At 40.8% G+C, this 22032-nt stretch overlaps 1 protein-coding gene across 2 annotated transcripts in view; it reads left to right on the forward strand.

The window, feature by feature from the left end:
• Positions 1 to 6: 6 nt before the first annotated feature.
• Positions 7 to 22032, forward strand: part of SRPK1 (SRSF protein kinase 1) — a 24867-nt gene continuing 2841 nt past the window's right edge. The window contains exons 1-13 of one of the 2 annotated variants that reach the window (XM_008644764.2): positions 7 to 27; positions 11360 to 11478; positions 12363 to 12471; positions 12880 to 12967; positions 13112 to 13199; positions 14601 to 14707; positions 15369 to 15534; positions 16543 to 16568; positions 17060 to 17273; positions 17539 to 17964; positions 19431 to 19531; positions 20449 to 20556; positions 21842 to 21911. In XM_008644764.2, coding sequence (XP_008642986.1) covers positions 17 to 27; positions 11360 to 11478; positions 12363 to 12471; positions 12880 to 12967; positions 13112 to 13199; positions 14601 to 14707; positions 15369 to 15534; positions 16543 to 16568; positions 17060 to 17273; positions 17539 to 17964; positions 19431 to 19531; positions 20449 to 20556; positions 21842 to 21911 — 1633 coding nt within the window. In that variant the 5' untranslated portion in view covers positions 7 to 16. Of the gene's footprint in view, positions 28 to 7358; positions 8035 to 11359; positions 11479 to 12362; positions 12472 to 12879; positions 12968 to 13111; positions 13200 to 14600; positions 14708 to 15368; positions 15535 to 16542; positions 16569 to 17059; positions 17274 to 17538; positions 17965 to 19430; positions 19532 to 20448; positions 20557 to 21841; positions 21912 to 22032 lie in introns of those variants that run through there. The other variant, XM_017727189.1, reaches the window with a different exon arrangement.

Consider the following 22032-nt stretch of genomic DNA (forward strand, 5'->3'; position numbering starts at 1 on the left):
TCCCCAAAGCCCGACCATGGAGTTGCGGTAGTGCTTAGGGATTGGGCTCCGGGTGGTGGTCTGCCCTTGCAATCTCCCCTTGGCCGTGGGTTGTACCCCGGCGGGAGTTGTCAGCGTCCCCTCTCTGCCGCCCCCGGGGCACTTCAGTAGCCAGCTTCTCTTGACTCTTCCCCCTCTTGACTCTCTTTCCCCCTGAGCTTTTTTTTTTTTTTTTTTCCCCTTAAATCCTGCCGAAAGAATGCCGTGGTGTGTTGTTTACTTCGTTCTTTAGCTTTGATGCTCTCGTGTGGCTTCTCTCCTCCCGCAGGAATGTCACGAGTCTTTATGTGTGGGGAACTTTTGGAGGCAGATGTAAAAATTAAAAGAACTCAAGTAAATACTAAACAATGGCTTTCAGCAGGCTGCACTAAGTGCTGTGTTCAGTGCTGCTCGTGGATTCCTTTGTAGAAAAAGGTGATGTAAGTCTTGGAGCTGGTTCTGTGGGCTCCTTAAAATGCAGCTTATTTCTATAAAATCTCTGGTACCTCAGGATGTTTTTTACTCGAAGGTGTCCAGGAACCAAAGACAGTAAGTAAGGCTAAGGCACTGGAGGTGGGAGTCAGAGGGTTTTTTCTTTAGGCCTAGAGTAATGCTTTCTCAGTCACTTCCTCAGACACATCACAGGGATTTGAAATATGTTTTTCTTGTTGCCTCCAGCCAAGAGTCAGTGGTTTGGAGATGGGGCTTTTGAAGAGTGAGGAGCCTTAACCAAAGTATTTGGGAGATGTGTGTTATGGTTCCATGCTATTCTGTACATGCTCCTGGTATTTCTTGAAGGTAGCATTAGGACAGTTTTTGAAATGCTTTCCTCCTTCTCTAATTTCTGTATGAATAATCCATTGTTTAATCCTGTATGTGCTATGGGGTTTTTTTTCCATCGCTAGCTGCAGACCACCAATACTGACTCTGCCAATAAAGTCCACAGTGTAGCTGGGAGAACTGATTTCTGTGTAGATTTTGAGGTTGCTGAGTGATAACTTCAGAGCTGGCATGTTAGGGGCTTTTTATAAATCTTTTTTTAACCACATATTCAGGACAGGTTAAATGCACTGCTGGTTAGCTCTTGATTTTGCCACTAACCTTGATTGGAGTGCAGAGCCATGCTGTTTGTCAAATGCTGTGTTTATATTCTTACACTGCATGCTTCAGCTCTGTTCTCTGGTACCATAAGTTTATTGGATTGTACCTCAGAAATTAAAAAAACTTTCACATGCTTTATGCTGTGCAACTAAAAGAACTCAGTGTCAGCCTCTAACTTTAGGTACAGTTCCACAACATTTATTCTATTTAAATACAAAGCTGCTCTAGTTAAATCTTCTAAAATAGGCTTAACTGGGTTGTTTCGTAAAATCTATACTTGAAACCACATGGAATGTGCTTTTAATATCTGATGTTCCATGATAGTTTAGGTCACACATGAAATTTTTTCCTGTAATATATTTTTTCTATGCATTTGCAGTAAAAAGCATGAAACAATGATTTTAAAAGGTTGAATTCAGCATTATGAATTATTACGAGGAAGTATAAAAATGCACAGAATGTTCTGAAGGGATTTAAAACAATTAAAAATATCTTTCATTTTAGAAATGAGCTACGCCTGCTTTAAGTTTACCTATAAACCCAATATCGCTCAAAACAGAACAAAAGAAACCACTTGGAAAGGTTAAAAGAAACTGGAAAGTTATTTTTTTTTTTCATCATCCAGTAGTTAACATTGCTACATTTTTGGTTCAGACAAGACCAGTCTAAACTGACGATTTACAGAAACACCTTGGAAATATTAATTATGGTTCTGTGTGTAAGCTTTTTTATAGGAAATTAATATATGTTTTTGAAATTAATATATATTCCTATAGGAACGTCAGCCACTTTCTTAATTTTCTGCAAATTCAAGATGATCCTATTTCTTTCATTCCTTCCTGTCTTAAAAGTTTAATTTTACATCAGTGAAGTAGAGAATGCATTTATCCTGACTCTCTTCTGTAGAAAGAGAGCAGGCAGAGTTCCTTGGAGTTCTGAAGGTGAGTTAACTGTATTTTCCCAATCCAATAAAACTACCCCAAATCTTTTGGTAACCTGGAAGATTCATTAAGCCAGCTGTCTCAAATGTTTGCTCAGGAAGCTTCTACTTGCCTTGCCTGCTTGGTGGTTCCATTTCTGCCACTGTCAAGCTGGGAGGATGTCCTGGCTGTGTACCTTTGTTCAGGTCCCATTTCTGTGAGAACTGAGGAGCAGGGCAGGGACAGTGACAGGTGAATGCCCTGGAGGGACAAAAGACAAGCTGAGATACAGGGACATCCTGAGTTCTCATATTAACTGTCACCGATTGCTTTGTGGCCTTGAGTGAAGCACGATTTTCAGTTTCTTAATTTCACTTATTTTCCATCGAAAAGGCAAGGAATTAGAATTAAAATTGCTTTAATCTATTTTTGGTAAATGGCAGGCCTTTTCCTTAGTGTTAAGAATGTCAGGAGATCTGCATGCCAGAAGTAGTTATTAACAAAAGTTTTGTAGGTAGGTTCCTGCAGATTGTGTTGCTGCCCAAAGGTAGCTTTTCCAAAAGTTATCTGCGGAAGAATGCGATGTATTAATTTTATCATTTTTTGAGGTGTGAACATCCTGGGTGCTCACAGTCAGTTGATTCCCAAAGGCACTCAAAAAAACCTGTCTTTAAAAAAGGAGCCTGTAGGCTTGCAAGTATTTTTTCATACCAGAGCTTTAGTAACTACAACTGTAAACTCTCCAGATAGCAGTATCTGATGAGGTGCATTCAGGTAGTTGGTTTTGCCCAATTCTGCATTTTTGACAAGGCTTTTGCAGTTCTTTGGAGCAGTTACTGTGTCTTTGGGGTTCATCATAGTGGACAGATGTGTTGGATGTAATACTTGCCCTGAGGAGGGAAATGTGCAGTGCTTTCCTGGGAACACGTCTTTTACTAGTTTTCCTTGTATTCTCTGTGTTCCGATGTTTCACGAGCTGTCCAGGATGGGGATGTGCCAGGAGGAAGGTGTGATGGGTGTGCCAACAGTTCAGCCTTTCACCCCTGCTTTGTGCTCTGCAGGTGTCCCTGCACAAGTGTGCTGGGAACGTTGTAATGCCTTGGTGCAGAAGGTTTAGGTGTCTGTTTAGGAAGCAGAGCAGGCTAACAGGAGATCATCAGCTGGGTTTTTTTGAAGACCCCGAGTGCTGTTTGGATGGGAAGGTTGCTCCGAGTTAACTCTTGTTCAAAAGCGATGCTGAAGTACAGCTTCTGTCTGCTTGCATTTGGAAGAGATTCATGTTCATAGAATGATTAAGGTTGTAAAAGCCCTCCAAGATCATTGAGTCCAACCTGTGACTACTCCCCACCTTGTCAACCAGACTGGGACACTGAGTGCCACTTCCAGGTGTTTCTTGAATATCTCCTGGAATGGTGACTCCACCACCTCCCAGGGCAGCCCTTTCCAATGTTTAACAACCCTTTCCATGGAGAAATTCCTCCTGAGAATTCCTTCTTCATTACCATACTCTGTAAAAGTGCATTGTGTGAACAAAAGCCTAATACACAAGGCAAATCTGGTGTTTACTTCAGAACTGTGCTCCTATTTGAAAATACAAGCTTCTGTTTGAACTAAAATACAAATACAGTTGTACTTTACGGATGTCTCTGGCAATATGTAATGCAATTGGGCACTTGTGACTGTTAGATCATAACTGCTAGTAAAATACTGTGGGTTTTTTCTGTCTATGTTTTGTGTTGCAAGGCCTTAGAAGTGCAAACTGTTTTCTTTGTCCTAGGAGAAAATTACTCCTTTAGTTACTACTGAGATTAAGAGCCAGAATTTAAAAACTAGTCTGAAACACCCATCCAGATTCAAAGCAGTTAAAGAAACAGGAAAGAGACTGAAGAAAAATTTGTATATTACAGCTCATTTCTCTGTAATGAAGAAAATAACTGTACTACATAGAACTAGGCTACAGGTCTGTATAATATGTAGGTGGTGGCTGTTTCAGTAGCAGACCCAAATGAGAATACCGTTTCATCAATTCAGTGTTCATTTCAGGAAAAGTTGGCCTATTCATGTATAAAACCACTAGTTCTATGTAAGGGATGTTGAACCAATTGTGCTTCAAAGCAGAGCATTTTATTACTGTAAGCATGAATATCTACAAAAGTAGTGGCAGCCATAAGGTATGTGGCTTGTTCTGGAAAATGTGCATGATCTGAATTTCTTCCTGCTAATTCTGCCTGCACTGGTGAATTTAATCATTTCTTACAGGCTTTACTGAGTGGGAGGTATTTTTTCACAGGACTTTGAATAGATCCTCTGTCTCCCTCTACTCCTGCAGGGAAGCAGTGGCAGAGCTAAGTTAGTAGTCTTGCTTTCTCCCCACTTCTTCCCAAATGCCTGCAATATTCATTATTTTCAGTGCTTTCCTGGGAACACTTCTTTTACTAGTTTTCCTTGTATTCTATGGAATTGAAAAGATAATTCTCTGTGTTCTGATGTTTCACGAGCTGTCCTGGATGGGGATGTGCCAGGAGGAAGGTGTGATGGGTGTGCCAACAGTTCAGCCTTTCACCCCTGCTTTGTGCTCTGCAGGTGTCCCTGCACAAGTGTGCTGGGAACGTTGTAATGCCTTGGTGCAGAAGGTGGTGTCTGTTTAGGAAGCAGAGCAGGCTAACAGGAGATCATCAGCTGGGTTTACGAGATTATTGTTACCTGAAAATCTCTGGCAAGACTCTTGCCATGCAGTGAAGCCTCACTTCTTCCTCCTCTCTAAAATTGCTCTGAAGAGAGACACAGTTGGTGGTTTTTCCATCTGTGCAGTCTGGGGAGCAGAAAATTCTTAATAGGATCTGATAGTTTCCAGTTTGTTTTTGTATTGTATCACTTCGGTCTTTGAGGAGCCCCAGAGTTCTGACAGCTCTCTCAGGTTCTCCCTCAATTTCTCCTTCAATATTCAAAGCTTTGCCTGGGATCAGGATCCTGGATTATGTTTTCCTCACTTGTCTTCCTTAAGTATTTTGAATATAAAGTTTAAGGTAGAGTCAGAATGCATTGCCCTCGTAATTTTTTCATTCAAATACAGAAGTGATTATCAGACCATGACAGGACACAACTGAAATCTGCTGGTTTCCATGGAAGTTCCTTGGTTTGTGATAGCTGGAATAGCAGACAGTTCTACAAACAGCTTGTTAAGTGCTTGTGTGGGGGAGTGGGGATGGGAAGCAAGAAACCTGATTGCCTGTTATTTGTGTTTTAATACTGTTCTCATGTGAAAGCCAGTACTTGTCTTCAAACTGAGCTCCCACAGATCTGCTAATCAAAAGTATGTCTTGGTGCCTCTGAGTGCTGTTATTTAAAAACTAAATGCTTGACCATCTCCAGTCTTGTTTTAAGTTCTTGACAGGGGTATTCTTGTAGCTCTGGGATTAGTGCTCTATAGCAGCAAGTATTGTGGATCTGCCCTATTGGCAGAAAACACCAGTTATTTACTCAGAAAAATAGGGATGCAACAGTGAATAAGTTGCAATAATCAGAAAATAACGTGGATTGTACACTCCTAAGTCCCCCACCATCTGTGATTTATAATTCCCCCAAAACAGGTGGAATTTCTTGAGCAGAAAGGTCAGCTGCATACAAGCAGGGAAACACTTTCATCATTTCAGACATGGATTCATCCTGAAAGTTGTGTGTAATCAGTTACCATATTCATTGAGCATGAGGTTTGCCAGCAGATCTGTGTGTGAGCACACGGGAGGCTGGCACCAGCAGCACTCATTCTCACTAGATGTGTCTTAACATGATCTGGAAATTACAGACACACTAAGAAATAGTAATGAGATGCAGCCTGCAAGCATTCTTCCTTAAAGAGACATTGTCTCCGTTGCACAGATGTGGAAATGGGAGAGGGATTTTAAATCCTGGCTTTTCACCATGCCATATGGAGCTTTTTCTCGAATGAAGACACAGAATCCTTAAGTGAGATCTTGCTGTAGTGGGTGCAGAGCCCAGGAAGTCATTGACCGGATGGTTAAGGTGGAAAGAAGAGTCGTGGGGTGTGTTTGCAGTACCTTTATCTGTGGTGCCTACAGTGGGAGCTGGATTTGTCATTTGTCCTGCATTCACTGAATTGAGTTCTGCTTGGGGGCATTTCATGTGTGTAATTTGAGCTCACCAATAAGGGATGACACTGTTTATAAAGACTGTGTTGCAGGCGACTTAAAATTAGGAAAGCATTTCCCTTCAGTTTCCTGCAGATGGGCGTCATCTTTGCAAATATCAAGGGAGAGGCAAACGGAGAGGGAGAGAGAGAGGAGTAAGGAGAATATCTTTTTTTGTTAGTATATATTTAAGGATGATGGGTGTGACAGAAATGATTTGGCCTAAAAGTATGTTGCCTTCCTTGCTTGAGGATGGAAGGAGTCTGCTTTTGTATTTATTTAAGGCAAGTCGTTAGGTAGCATGGACAGTATGCCTGCTGTTTTAGGGACAAGGAAGAGTACATCTTTTCTGTCCAAAATAGAGTTTTGAAGTCACTCTTAATACTCTTGAATAAGAGAACCAAACACCTCCTTTCAAGTGGTTGGTTTTTTTTTTTTATGTAAGTTATTGGAGCAGAGAAAACACGCTCAGAGTTTGATGGTGAGGTTGAGGGTGGGGACTTGGCTGTGTGTCAGGTAATTTATAGAGGGCACCCTTTCTTCACTGCAAATCCATAAGAACCCACATTGTGTGACTGAGATTTCTTAATCATTTTTTACCTTACTTTTAGTGTGTGGACCAGATAAGTGATACCATTGAGAACTGGCAGGAGAATTCCACAGTGTTTTTCCAAATTGCTTTAACACCTTCTGTAAGGAACAAGTGAGTGACTCAAATCTTAGCTCCTGCAAATAACTCTTTACCATCCCTGCTGTGCATTGCAGGGGTTGGGAGATATCTTCAGTGAACATGGAGCAAAATCTTGTCTACAGTGGGAAATTTTGAATATTTTTAGCACCTTTTTAATATGAAGAGGTTTGGCAATGCTAAACTATTAAAAGCATATTCAGACTTCTGAGAACTTTTAAGGTGAAAATATTATAGACACAGAACCAGATGAAGAGAGTTCTTTAAACCTCTTGCTTTGAAAGTGCAGGGGCAGCTTCAGTGTGTCTTTCACTAACAGTCTTCCCTAGGAGAGAAATTTCTACATTGTTACTTGCTATGTCATGTTGTTGCTGACTTGTTTCCCCTATCACTTACATAAACCAGCAGGATAAACAGGCACCGGAAATGACTGGGAATTGTACGTTGTTGGAGGATGATGTTAAGTGCCCGCTGCTGTGAAAAATACTCAGTTCAACTTTTTAAAGAAGATTTGACTCCTTCTGCTTGTTTTGTTGTTTTAAGCATAAAGGATAAGTTTTTCTTGTAACTTTGGAAGGGGAGGTGTGGAATCACTTCAGAAAATTCATTCTTCCTTTGAACGCCCGTTCCCTGCTGCGTGATTGTGCTGGAATTCCTCTATCAAAAGGGTTGCTCTGTCAACAATTACCATGATCCTTGTCTTCATCCCAGCTTTGAATCCACTGGGCTATTGAATAGGCAAATAAAACCGGCTAGTTCAGGAAGATGAAACAAAGTATCTGCCTGAATTTCTAATTTCATTAGAGGGAAGAAGAGACATGCAGACATCAAGAGGAGGGGATGAGTCTTTATGCTCACCCCCCTGACACGACTGAATTTGCAGGAAGATCAGCTGAGAGCAAGCCCCAGCCTTGCTGCACGGCCCTTCACCTGCAATGCAGTGCTGGGCAGCTGCAGCTGGGTGCTGGAGGCAAATCCCTCTTCTCCTTCACTCTTGCACAAAGCTTTGCTGCATTTGAGGAGAACCAGCCCCTCTGCCTGCTGCTGATGTCCCCCTCCTTCCCCAACACTGTGGTGTCTGATTTTTGATGGCTTTTTCGAAAACTATTGGGCTGTCTTCGGGAATATTTTTATCCATGGGAGGCCGTGCTTCTTGCAGGTAGGTGCCCCTCTCTAATTTTGTCTTGTGAATTTGCAGTTCTTCAGGGAATAAGGACTTTTGGGAGGGTCTCTCTAGATGTGGATTCACATGAATTCCATAGAAGACCTAGCATTTTGCCTTAGCTTTGCTGTTCCACATTGTTTTTCTTAAGTAAAATATTGCTATATAGTTGTAGAGAGACCCTGCAGATCCAGTTCATTCTGATGATTAATTAGCACAATGAGAGAGCAAAAGGAAAAGGTGATCATGGTGTTCTTCTGTAGATCAGAGGTGGCTGTTAAAAAAAAAGTACCCTAGAACACTTGTTTTTTAATGTGTAAACAATCATTTAATATAGGATTTTTATGTACTTTATCTGCATTTTGCAATTTTGACAACAGCTGTTTGAGCTGTCATCTTTAAATACTGGGTAAGGATTTTTCGGCTCTCTTTATCAGCCTTTTGTGCCTTTTAGAGTACTGTCTTTGTGAGCAAAGCAGATGAGGTTTGTGCTTTTGTATATCATTTTGTATATCATTAGGTATTAACACATATTCTGCACTGATTAATTCTGTCTTAATCTGTATCTTTGGCTGACGTGGTCATTTCAGGGGAAGAACAGGGTGGTGTGTAATAACATCAAACAAATTTTCACAGGGAGGCAAAGGAAAGGGATATATTTTGGAGGTGATTTCATGAAGGAAATAGCACTGTAGAGATGTGTGTGACCTGAATACGGCTTTCTTACATTACGTGGTATCATAGATTCTAATGTAGAAGTGAAACGCTTTTGGATCCCCATGAAAGACTCAGCTGCAGACTCCAGGGTGTGTCGTGTGTGAGACTGCCAGCAGCAGGATTTGTCAGCCCCTTAGGAGGGGCACAGAAAGCTTCCAGGAGAATGGGCTTTAGTGCTTCCAGTAACTTCTTCCTCGATGCATGAAATTGCTATTATTGAGAAGCACTGGGACTGCAGAGTGGCGTGATGTGTCTGTCTGCATCACTGCCACTTAAGGGGAATTTTCTTTTGAGTCCTTTTTAATCCCCTACATCCTGTGCAGTTAAAAAAGTGACAATCCTGAAGCAGCACTGGGGAGAATTACTCTTTACTACTCACGCTATGTGTGAGGTTTCTGTCTTAAAATCTTTCTGTCCAGTTCCTGTTCTCTTTACCCTGTCTATAGGATTTGTAGTCTGTGAGCATCTAATCTCCCCTTCAACCATTCTGTCCATGGCTATTTCTTGCCTTTGATGCCTGCTCTTAATTTGGGGATAATGCATGACTTTATTTGTATCTCAGTTGTCCCCAAAGGAATGCAGCTATTTTAAAGTTCAAGACTTTCTGCGTCCCCTAATGTAGGTTTGCTTCTTCCTCCTACACCCGACCTATAATTCAGTCACAAAAAAGTCTAAATGCTAAATATCTCAGGGCTGGATCAAGCTGCAGGGTTGTTAATAAAAGTCTCATTAGCTTGGCAGTCTTTGGTTTATGGTTTGAGACCACTAAGCTGTTCTTGAATTTAAAAAGTCAGGAGGACTTACTGACAACAGACTGAAAGTAAGTGTCTGGTGGTGGGTTGTGCCTGGAATGACCTTTGTGGATCTTCCTTGCTTAAATGAACTTCAGTTGTGGATTTTAAGTAGCTACAAATTTAGTCATCATCAGATTGGAACGCAAGATTTCTCCCTTTTTATGATGTTTAAGATGGCTGTAGTTTGAATGTGTTAGCAGTGTATTTAATGTGTGAAGTCTCAGCAGAGTGCATGTGTAGTAGGTCAGTGCTGAACATTCATTCTACTGTATGACTATTCCAAATGGAAATCCTACATTTCCTCCATGGATTAAGATGAGTTGGTACAGCCCTGATACGATGTGCAGGACTCCAGCTCAAGGTCTAAGTTGTGAAAACTGCATCTGAGGGCCTGCATATGCTGCTGGCATTTCCACTGGGTGGGCAGTTCCTCTTTCTTGGAGCAAAATGAGCTGAATTTGAAAGAGGGTGCTGGAAGGCACCGGTGTTATCTGCTACTTCACTGCAACAATAGTTTCAATACAAGAAACTTCCGCTAATTCACTGCCGGGGAACTCGCTGTAAAGAATGTTATCTTGTGCTTCTGTGTCACTGCTGCAATGAAGTTTGCTGCCCACTGCTTTGGACAATTCCAGCTTTTTTTAATATCTCATGCTTCTAAAGAAAGAAAACTTAATGTTGCTATCTTGCAGTACTTTGCCCTTAAATCCTGCCAAAGCAAATGGTCTCATAGGCATTGTTTTCATTATAAGTGTTTGCTCTGTACAGAAGGATCTTGAATCTTTGTAGGCACGTAATCATTCCCTGTAATGCTTTGTAAAGTAAATAAATTACCTGATTTTGGTGTTACCCTTTCATGAGCTGATTGGCTGTGATCAGTGTGATGCCATGAAGGAGCTGAGACATGGAAGATGTTTTATTTGGGGGGCACAGCCTGAGTGTGCGAGAGCATGGAGGTGGCCTTTGCTGACACGGCCTTCACAAGCAAGAACTCAAGAGTAGCATATTTGGTGAAAAGTTAAACACCTAAAATGAATGCTTTTATTTATGAATGTGGGAGTGAAAAACCTCCACCACCTTAGTGCCTGGTTCCAATCCCTCTGCAATCACAAGCTCTCAGGAAGGTTTACTGAACATCTGCTCTGCGTCCTCTCACTCTCCGTAGTTCAGACAACTGTAATAAACTTTGGATCTTGAGTAAAGAGATGAACTAAAAATGCAGCCTGCCCCTTGAGAACAGGAGAAGTAAATGCCAAGATTAGGGGCTCTAGTGTTCTAAAGTGATAGAAGCAGAAGGACTGTTAAATATTCATTTGACCTTGAATGTGAAAGGAACAAAGGGCCACAAGTTCTAAAGCAGTGGTTAACTTTTTTTCCAAAAGAGTAAAAACTAATTGATGTTAGTCTTTAAAATAAAATTCATCAACATTTAAATTTTCAAGTTTTACCTAGGATAACAAAACATAAACCTGCTTTAGAAGAGTTCTCACTGAATGAAAAGCAGAGAAGAGGTTCAGAGACTAATATTTTGGTGGGATCACTAAACTTTTAACTCTCTGTCTTGTCTGGACTTTTCTTGGTTCCACTAAAAAAGTGGGTCTAGGGCATTAAGGTGCATTTCTCACTAGTATACAAAAAAATTAGTTCTGTCCACTTTGATCTTAGCTTAGAAATAAAAGCACTGAAATGTGAATAGCTTTTCTGAAGGCTGAATATTGCATCTCCTCCATCCTCAGCAGTCCCTCGTATGCTGTGGAAGCTGCAGACTTGAGGAGTAATGTGTGTGAGACATGCAGTGTGTTCTCTTTCAGACCCGACACCCAGCACCGGGGCCCTGCTGCCCATTCCGAGAATGATCTTCCAGAGCAAGAGGAGGAAATCCTGGGATCAGATGATGATGAGCAAGAGGATCCAAATGATTACTGTAAAGGTGAGCAGTTGTCTGTTTAAGATGCAGGATTTTCAATGCAATCAAGGAATTCCCTCCATTTTCCATTTGCTGTAGAGAATGAAAATAGGCTCCCTCTTACATTGGGTGTTTTGAAACTGCATGACGATAATAACATTTTTCAAGCCAACATGAAATGGAGAAAGTGGTCTCCAAGTTTGCCTCTGTTATCAGTCAAGATTTAAGTTGCAGAGCTGTTTTTAATGCATAAGTTGAAAGCTGTTAACTTTTTCTCTGTACCAGTGGGCTTTCAATATTGATAAAGAAAGTAGGCATTTAATTCTTTTTGTATTTTCATTGTAAAAAGGACACTTTCAAATCCTTTTCATATTCTTTGGTTTTCTTTTGAAGATCAGATCATTATCGTGATATCTATTCTTCAGAAAAATTTGTTTCTGCAAATAGCCTTCCTCTGTTTCTCTGAGTAGAAACTAAATATAGGGCAGATGAAAACACCAAATCACAATTCCTTCTCTTTGTTCTGTTTTCTGCCAGTTCCATCTTTGGCTTTTCATGTTTTTGCTTCTGTGATGGAATCACCTTGTATAGTCAGCAGCTTGAGAGATATGAAGGGTGCAGAGGAGACTTTCCTGTTTTCAGTGGCAGAGAGCCTTTCGGTCAGGAAAATTGCAAGGAAAACTTTTGGGATCTTGGCTGCAGTACCTCTTTCATGTTACAGGGTCAGAGCATGCAAAAGCAATGCTGATATTTAGCTGCAGGATTCTGTTACCATCACAACCTGTGTTTTCCAAAGGTGGTCAGCCTAGCAGACTTCAGGTGTTTTCACTGAGGAAATATTTTGTGATGCTGCAGTGATTGTCATGCTTGTTCCACACACCTGTTCTCTGCTTCTTGTGTTTTTCCAGGGGGTTACCACCTTGTGAAAATAGGAGATCTCTTCAATGGACGCTACCATGTGATTCGGAAGCTTGGATGGGGCCACTTCTCCACCGTGTGGCTGGCTTGGGACATCCAGTAAGTGTTCCTACTCCAGCTGGTGTTCCAGGCAGGAATACACAAACCTGAGCAGAAAACATCCTTTTAGATAAACGCACAAAGCATTAGCTGTCCACATCCCAGCACAGAAATTTCTCCTGATATTGTTCATGCAAGTGCGTGGGAGGGAATTAACAGGACAAACCATATCTGTGGGAAGAGTTGTGTTCAGCAGCCTCTGACCTATTATTCCATATTTTGAGAAATGACTAACATGCATCTTTTTTTTAAAAAAGACTCAAAGACAGTCTTTGAGTGTTTAAACCTTATTTTAGCATGATGCATTAAATAAACTCTGTTGCATGCAAAAGAACTGGGATAATCCTGGAGAATAAGTTCTTTTTATGAGCATTAACAGTTCCCAATTTACTTGCCATGTGTGCACAGAGGGAGGAGATTTGTGGCAATGAAGGTGGTGAAGAGTGCAGAGCACTACACAGAAACAGCACTGGATGAAATCAAGTTGCTGAAATCGGTGAGTGCTTGAGTTGGGCTCAATTTTATTTTACTCTTTTTTTCCATTTTTGGGAGTTTACATTTGTCACGTGCTTGATATTTCCAGATCATCAAGAATTTGTGTGCAGTGGATCTGACTTCAGAATAACCTCTTTCTCTGCAGGTCCGCAACAGTGATCCAAATGATCCAAGCAAAGAGAGAGTCGTTCAGTTATTAGATGACTTCAAGATTTCAGGAGTGAATGGTTCCCGTATCCTTTTGTGGAATAAAAGCCAAGAATTGCAGAAAGATGGGAGTTGCTTGGGCAGCTGTCCTGTTTTGGCAAGCAATGCCCAGGCATCCCTTTCCTTGCCCAAGGAAAGCTGCTGTAGAAGGATCTGCCTCAAAACTGCCTGCTGAGCTCAGATCCAGAGCGATGATTCAGTCTGGCGTAATTTGTGTCAGCACGGCTTGGTTGTGCTTTTAATATTCTGCCACCAATTTGTGAATCAGGACTGAGTGGCTGTGTCAGAGGTACCTTCGAGGTAGAAGAGCCCATCTATCTCAACCCCTCAATTTTGCAAGCAGCCTGCTAATAACCTGTTATTTCAGTAAAGCAGAATAGCGTGTTAAAATCAGTAGCTGAGAATAGCGAATGAGCCATCTATAACTTGAAAATAAGCTTGGTATCTAGTTATGGAAACACCTTACTTTGTAATTTATCAACATTGTTAGGGTGTTTGAAGTGTATTGCTTTGACAGTGGCCTGTAGTTCTGGGAACAGCCTTCTCATAGGCAGTGATTTGTAGCAAGTCCTAATAATGGATCCTTAAAATTTGAAAGTTGGATTTTTGTGCATTGTTTTCGCTTTGAGATAGGTGAAATTTTATTTCAGTGAGAATTGCTGGGCTGCTTGAGAGAATTGAGCTGTAGATGATAAGCAGTAGACCCATAATGCATTTTCTAATGCATAACTTTTTTTCTGAATAAATGTTGATTTGAGCTTGTATTTCTTCCATTCTTGTGAAATGTATGCTTTCTGCCAGTGTAGATGAAAAGCAGCCTAATAAACTCATAGACATTTGGCTTCTAAAACAAGGGCATTGTACTGAATATGTCACTGGAGTGACTGTAGCTGTTGAGATCTTAGAGCTAAAAAGCAGATCATACAAGTAAAGTTGAAATCCAGGCTTGTCAAAAGTTTGTTTTGCTGGTAAAGAGGCAAAGGAGGGCAAAGAAAGTTACTTAATTGTTCTGAAGATTACTTACGAAATGGAAATTTTATTATCTTTTCAGGTAATGCTGGTACAAAAAGATCTGGCATCGAGTTTTGCCTGGGGCAAAAGCGTAGGCTGTTCCAAAACATACAGAAATACTAATGTCCATTTGTGCAACTGGCTTCCACTCAAGGCAGGAGATTGCTGCTGCTGCAGTAGGACCATTGTGCAGCTCCATCCCTCTGTATTTTTTTTTTTATGCTATTTTAGATAATGGCACTGTTGTGTAGGATGATGCTGTTGAGGAAGGCAGCTTTTCCAAGCTGTGTCAGAACAGGATTAGGGTTCTTTAACATAAAGTGCCCAAGTGGTATGGGTTTCTTTCGATCCTCAGTCCTGGGAATTCAGGGCTCCTTGGGTCTGGATGTCTGGGTTTTTCCTTGATTCAGTTCCAGATATCTGTATGGTGTTTGAAGTTCTAGGGCATCATCTCCTGAAGTGGATCATCAAGTCAAATTACCAGGGTCTTCCGCTCCCTTGTGTCAAAAAAATCATCAAACAGGTAAGTTCCAGTTCTGACTGCACTCCTCCCCTTGACCCAATTAAAACTCTTTCACTAATCTTTCTCAGATCCAAGGAAACAAAAGTTAAAAATCCCTGGTCCACTCATGCAGCAAAATATTCTTGGGTTAATACTTCCTTTCTCTACTGCAAGCCCCTTCTGCTGCAGATCGTGGTTTTCTGACACTTAAATCATGATGGTTTTTGCTTTTAACCTCTTCTTACCTCAGTCATTTCTCATAAGTGAAGTATTTTTTTAAAGCTGTCACAGTAAGCAAAGTGCTTAATGATGGGAAGAGCAAGAGAAACTGGTTCTCCCTACTGGGTGGTTGCCTAAGAAGAAACACCTTTCTACATGGGAGGTGCAGGGGAAGGAGGAAAGTGTAATTTTATTGTAGAGTATTAAAATTAGATTTTCACCTGTGGCAAGTTAAGTTATGAGGGTAAGTAGAGTATTTTCAAATGGTAGCTACAATCTGCATGCAAATCTCTTTTTTTTTGTGGAACTCGGTAGTAACCACTGATCACATCAGCTCTAACCTGGAGTATTCTCAAACGCACAAACCCTTTCAGGTTCACTGGCCACCCTAGGCACTTATGCATTTTCACGTTGCTCTCAATTAGATTGTCTCATGGTTGACTTCCTTCTCACTTGCCTGCAGGTTCTTCAGGGTCTGGATTACTTGCATACAAAATGTCGAATCATTCACACAGATATAAAACCTGAGAACATCCTGCTGTGTGTGAATGACCAGTACATTCGCAGGCTGGCTGCAGAGGCAACAGAGTGGCAGAGATCTGGGGCTCCCCCACCGTCTGGCTCTGCAGGTGATTTGCCTTTTTTCTTTGTTTTTTCCTCTGAAAATTGATGCTATTTCCCCCACATACCCCTGTATCATCACTAAGAAAAACTTCCTGAGTACAGTGGAACAATAATGCAAGTAACCTTTGAAAAGCTGAGTGTAAATTGTGAAATTAGTCATGAATTGTAACTCAGGGATGACTGGGAAGGCATTTTGTGTAAGAAAACAAGAGGGAGGATAAATGCACACTGGCACCTGCTTTTAACAACAGCTGATCTGGCACTGGTGAAGTCAGTCTTATGTAGCACAACGTTGATGCACTCAGTATAGAACTGGAGTGAAAATGTGGCAAAATACTTCTCACATTTCCTTCTAAAGTTTATTGCCTTTCATTGCATGGTGCTGGAAATGCATTTGACGAGAGTTTCAACAAGATGATTTACCTGTTGTCCATTTGCAGAAGTCTGAAAAACTGCAACAGAAACAGCTTCCTTGGCATGCAAACACTCCTAAAGATCTGAGGGCAAATTTCCTTTTATTCCTTGTGTTCCTCCTCAGAATATCCATCTGTAGCAATGTGTACTTTTCAAAAGCCACTGTAGTATGTATTGGAAGGCTCTGTCAGTCATAATTTTACAATGCCAACATTGAGCTGAACTGATCATGGCATATCTTAGCTTAAGGAAGCTCTCTGAAGTTTGGTATTTTAATGCTTTGATTTGCATTTTCATTTGGGTAGGATGCATAATACATGCAGTAAATGAAGCTACGTGACAGGAAGTTTAAGTCTTTGATATCAGTCAAGCAAGTCTCCTGTCTGAAAATTGAATAATACATTTGCTCATTTAATGTTTCTATCTTTTTTTTTAATTGCTGTGTTTTTGTAGAGAAATGAGCCTTCAAAATCACATTTGCTGATATCATTAAAATGTTGTTAACAAACCACGTAGGAGAAATGTACCTTAACATCAGAATGCAGTTGCAGCTTTTGCATATAGCCATACTGATTTACTGATCTTCCTTTCCCTTTCAGTGAGCACTGCACCACAGCCAAAACCAGTAAGTGTAATAGCTTTCATCTGTAAGTATGCATCTACTGATAGTATCTCCTGCATTGTTTCATAATCCAGTCAGCATTAAGAGAAAGCAATCTCATATCAGAAGAAAAAATGTGATTTGTGTTTGGCATAGGCATCAGGTTCAACGCTGTCTTGGACTTGTGAATAGTATTGGCTCATTTATCACCAGAACAAGGAGTCCTTGTGGTGATCTCAAGGTCTGTTCTGAAAGTGACTATTTTATGGAGTCTGAGATCCCTCACTTGGAGAATAATGTAGGTTTTTCAGGTCAGGGCAAAAATGCACTGATAAAAGCCTTAGACAAGTGGTTCAAAACCCAGAATAGCTGCTTTTTATCTGGGAGAGGAGCTGTCTCCAGCATTTTCATCACAGACTGCTTCCTCAGCTCTAAGATAAATTCAACCTTGGTGCATTTTAAATTTATTGAAGTATAAAATGTTAAGTCCAATTTCTCTGCTTGCTTCTGTGTAGGCTGACAAAATGTCAAAGAATAAGAAAAAGAAGTTGAAAAAGAAGCAGAAACGACAGGCTGAGTTGTTGGAGAAGCGAATGCAAGAGATAGAGGAAATGGAGAAGGAGGCAAACCCTGGGCAGACACAACCTGAAGAGGAGGAAGAAGCTCAGACCCCTCTGGAAATGCTCATAAAAGTCAGTCCGCCAGAGGAAAATGTCAGCAAAAAGCCAGGTATGGGCCTAAAGCATTGCCAACATGGAATGGACAGTGTTATCCATTTACTTGTAGGTATGAGGAGGGAGTACCTTTAGCAGAGGTGGCTGTTGTTGTTTCACCTGTTTGCATTGGGTTCTGTCCTTCTAATGAGACTGGGAAATCTCCTGTTACAAAATTAATGAATTACTGTGTTCAGTTACATTTAGACTGCCCCCTTGAACAGCTTCCACCTATTTATTAAGACATATTCTGCTACATTCTCATTTTCCCCCTCTTCCAGCACAAGCCCTTGGACAGGAGCAATCTAATCTCATGGAAAGCAGCGTGGAAAAACGTGCAAGAGAAATCAACTGCAACGGAGTGATCCCAGTGACGGACTTCACAAACTCTGGGAATGAAGGGTCTGTGCGACTTGAGGACGACCTTCACAATGCCAATGACTGTGGCAATCACCCTCACACACAGAAGGCTGAGAACTTCCATAGCTGTAATTACACTCAGCACAACAGTGACTCAGAGAACAGGCCTCAAGAAGCAATGTCGGACTCGTTTGTGCCCTTGGCCCCAGAGGATTCCATGGTGTGTCAGCCCACGTCCAACGAACAGCAGGCATTCAGTGAGCAGATGAACAATTTTCAGGAAAGTATCAGGACAGAGATCCCTTCAGAGGATGAGAATGAGAATAACAGCCCAACAGACAACAAAGGTATAAGAAGAACCTTGTAAGAAAGGGCTCCTCGATGTGGGAGATTCCTTTCCAACACTTCATCATATTAATAGAAATGTGCATTTTTTAGGCTGAAGTAATCAGAACCACCTGTTTGAGACTTTTCCTGCCAGGAGTAATTAACCTGACAATCACACTCCAAGACATTTGCTGTTTGTAGCTGCTAGTTGTAGTTGTGCTTCAGTTTTGACTTTTGAATGCATAAGTATTCCTACTTTTTAAAAACACCTGTACATTTGGTTTTCAGTGGAGGAACATTTCCTCTGTTGAATCAGGTGTTGCTTATGTGATATTCATTAAGTCTACAGATTGTCACTTGCTGTTAAATTAAGGGATTGGTACTATTCAGTGTGTTCTGACAGTTTGGTTCTTAATAGGGAGCAAAGATAACTTCTCTCAGTTACTCAAGATGGGTAAATGTTTTCCCAGAGCTGAAAATGCAGCCTGAAACAAAGCTTATACAGTGTAAGGAAAAAAACCCCCAACTTCTTTAATCCTTTTATTTGAATATGATTTTCTGCAGAGTGGAAAAAATGTGTCTTGTAGGCTTAGGAGAAAATAAGACATGACGTAGTGTACAGCAATTTAAACACATTCCAGGTGTGTGTATGTTAAAAATGTGAATTGGTAAAATTGTCCATTTTTGCCTCTTTGTGTCCATGCCAGGTGATACATGCTTGGAGAAGGAGGGTAAAGCTACCATTTGTACTTATTTTAAAAAGTATTCCAGCATTTTCTTGCCAGAGTACCACTAGGAGAGTTATATGGATGAACAGTAACAAGAGAAATTTAGATTTTGAAACTTGAACTGCACTTTGCTGGATGCCTTTGCTAGGTTACTGACATCTTTTGCTTCTCATAGCCCTCTTCCAAATTTCCAGCTTTGAACTCTCCCAAATTTTAGCTTTAAAGGTTACAGCTGGATGTCATTTAGTGACTTAATACTTTTACTCTCCATCGTGTGATTCAATTTTCCCAATATATCCTTTAACTCTTGTAATTGTTACAATAGTGACAATTTACAATTTACAATGATTGTTACAATAGTGAGTGATGGGTATGTCAGAAAGATGCTGTAACATGGGGACTCTTCCTTCAAAGATTTAGGAAGGCTTAAGGGGGGTTGTGAGGCTTGTTTTGTTTCTGGCAATGCCCTTATTTCAACAGGGTTTTTTTAAAATACACACAGGCTCTGCAAAAAATGCTGGGAAATAGTCACTCTTGCATATGCTCATTTATCCTTCTGCTTAATGACACCAGTTGGGTCTTAATGATGATGTTGATAGTGCAGAGTGCTGCTCATTTTTATACCCAAGCATCAGGGAGGGAGCAGTTCTGATCCATAAGAAAAACTTCCTGGCTGGGGAGAGATTGATAGGATTTGGGTGACAGATGGTGACACTGCTTATGTAGCTTTAATCAGCTGTTGTACACATTGCCTCTAGGAAAATCAGCTGCTGGGAATTTCCTTCTTAATCCTCTTGAGCCCAAGAATGCAGATAAGCTCAAAGTGAAGATAGCTGACCTAGGAAACGCCTGCTGGGTGGTAAGTTTAGTCTTTTCACATTGACTGTTTAAACCTGCAGATTCAGTCAGTTTGCCAAGATGGAAAATAATCTGTAAAGCAGATCCTTAGACCTGGCTGTGAAAGTTTGAAACTACGACAGGGAAAAAAGAGGGGGAAGCAAGGACACAAAGGAAGAAATGGTCCTCTAAACACGAAATTTCAGTCCATGCTTTGGGTGCCTCACGGGTATTGATTCCTTTTAATAGGGCTGTGACCCATGTCACATTACAGTGTGTAGAAATCTGCTCATGTGAAACTGCTGAAGGAGTTTGTAGCTCTCCTGGAGACTGAGAAAGTTGCAAACAATTGCTCTGATGTGCTGGTTTTGTAGCTTGTCAGACCATTTCAGTGCATTCACGAGCACATGAAAGAGACTCACACAATAAAGCTCCCAAGATTTATTCTTTGATGGTTGTGCTGTGCTGCTTTCAAATGTTTGACATTTCAAATAGAAGAACTGTCTCTTTTTACTTGGCTTCTAAAATGGCAAATTACTTCAGATCTGTTGGGAGGGATGAGTCTCAATTCAGAATTGCAGTCAGGCTTGCAGTGCCTGGCAAGGTGATTTCTCACATTGCTGTTGCTTATCTGCTTTAAGGTAGCTGGACCATGGCCTGTCTGCCAGGACTGGGTAGGAGATGCTGCAGAGTCTTTCTTTATTCGATTTTTGTGGCTTGCTTTCCTCTAAATTGCCGGACTGCTTCACTTGAGGAGGAGTATCTCATGTAGAGCATTTAAACAGCACTTGCAGGAATATAAGGAAATAGTTAACAAGGATGTAAAATGTAGCTGAAATGTAACAGCAATGAGCTTTGATCTACTCTGGCCTTCCAGGTTGTTGATTCTCCTCTTCTAAGCAGTCTTTAGCTGTTTAGTAAAACATTTCTTCTCTTTAGCACAAGCATTTCACTGAAGACATCCAGACAAGACAGTACCGGTCCCTGGAGGTGTTGATAGGGTCGGGGTACAACACCCCTGCTGACATCTGGAGCACAGCCTGCATGGTGAGTTCTGCCAGCTGGGGATGTTGCTCCTCTGTGCTCTGCCCTCTGAGCTGCTGGCAAGAAACCCTTACAAGTGTTCAGTCAACTCCCAGACTTGCTGAATAATATGTTTCCACACCAGAGTTGTTTTTTTATTTATCCTTTTTCTCCACATGTGGCTTTCCTTTTGAAAGTTTCATTGTCCAGCATCAGCAGATTTCAAGTATGATTGCACTTTGCCATCTTGCTCTTTGGAAAAACAAGACAACCAGGCAATTCTGGATGCAATATCTTTTTATATTAAAAAAGAAGCCTTTCTGTTGCATCTAGCATTGTTTCACAAGTGCCTTCAGTATAATTTTTAATTTTAATCATCCTCTGCAGGTTTGGAATCAATGTTTAAGCTGAGTAATGCTGAGATGAGGCTGAAGCTGTTCCTGTAACAGCTGGCAAATGTAGAATGTGGCAATGAAAAGAAATCAGTCAAGCCAGTTACTGCATGTGCCCCTTCTTTGTCTCCATTCTGTGTTTTCTACAAACCAAAGCTTGGTTTTTATAATTTAAGTTTGGAAAATATACATTTTTGCTGTCTTGGAAAATACGTTGGGATTTTGATGAATGTGGTAAAAGAAAATGCAGTAGGGTCATGTTTTCTCTGCAGAGCATGTGGCCAGAATTACACAGTGTGCCTGACTCAACTGTTTGGCACCAGCAGGTCATAAAGAAAACTGAGAATACAGAAGGTCAGAGTACAAGTGAAATATATAAAGGGTGAATGTATTACAGAATTTAGAAGTGGTGAGTTGAAATGAGTGCAGATGTTTTTCTCATTTAAAATGTTTTCGTCTCTACAGACAGATGTTCAGAGATTAACTGTTTGAAAAACAAATGAAAACTGGGGAGAGGGAAGAATCCCAAAAAACTCCAAGCAAACAAAACAAACTAAAAATATCCAACCCTAGAAACTATAGCTTGGACATGGTGTTATTTTTGCAAAACTCTGACGAGGAAGAGCAAAGGCTAAGCATGTGAAATACCTTAACTTCGTGGTTAGCTGGTGATCCTGCACCCAAAATTCATCCTAGGTGTGCCTATGACGTTTTTAATGCAGTTTTTGAAGTGTTGCAAAGTCACTGCACATTTTAGGCTGTAATGGAGTATTTAAGATTATAGCTGTTGACAGAGTTTTGCAGGTTATTCTTTCCCACTGCTTTGCTTCTGGCCCACAGAGATTTGCAGAGTCAACCTGCAGTACATCTTAAGAGTGTTTTGAAGTGCTTTAATGTGCTCATTTCTGTTTGTTTAGGCCTTTGAGTTGGCAACAGGGGACTATCTGTTCGAGCCTCACTCTGGGGAAGATTACTCACGAGATGAAGGTCTGTTTGTCTCCGCTTTTCCTTTTTAAAATGGGACTTGAAATCCAACGGTTGCCTCTTCAAAATGAGCCTTCTCTTACAAATTTACAATGCAAAAGCTCCTTGCAAAAAGATAATTTAC

Source organism: Corvus brachyrhynchos, unplaced genomic scaffold (genome assembly GCF_000691975.1).
Source record: "Corvus brachyrhynchos isolate BGI_N302 unplaced genomic scaffold, ASM69197v1 scaffold72, whole genome shotgun sequence".
NCBI classification, from domain to species: Eukaryota; Metazoa; Chordata; class Aves; order Passeriformes; family Corvidae; genus Corvus; species Corvus brachyrhynchos.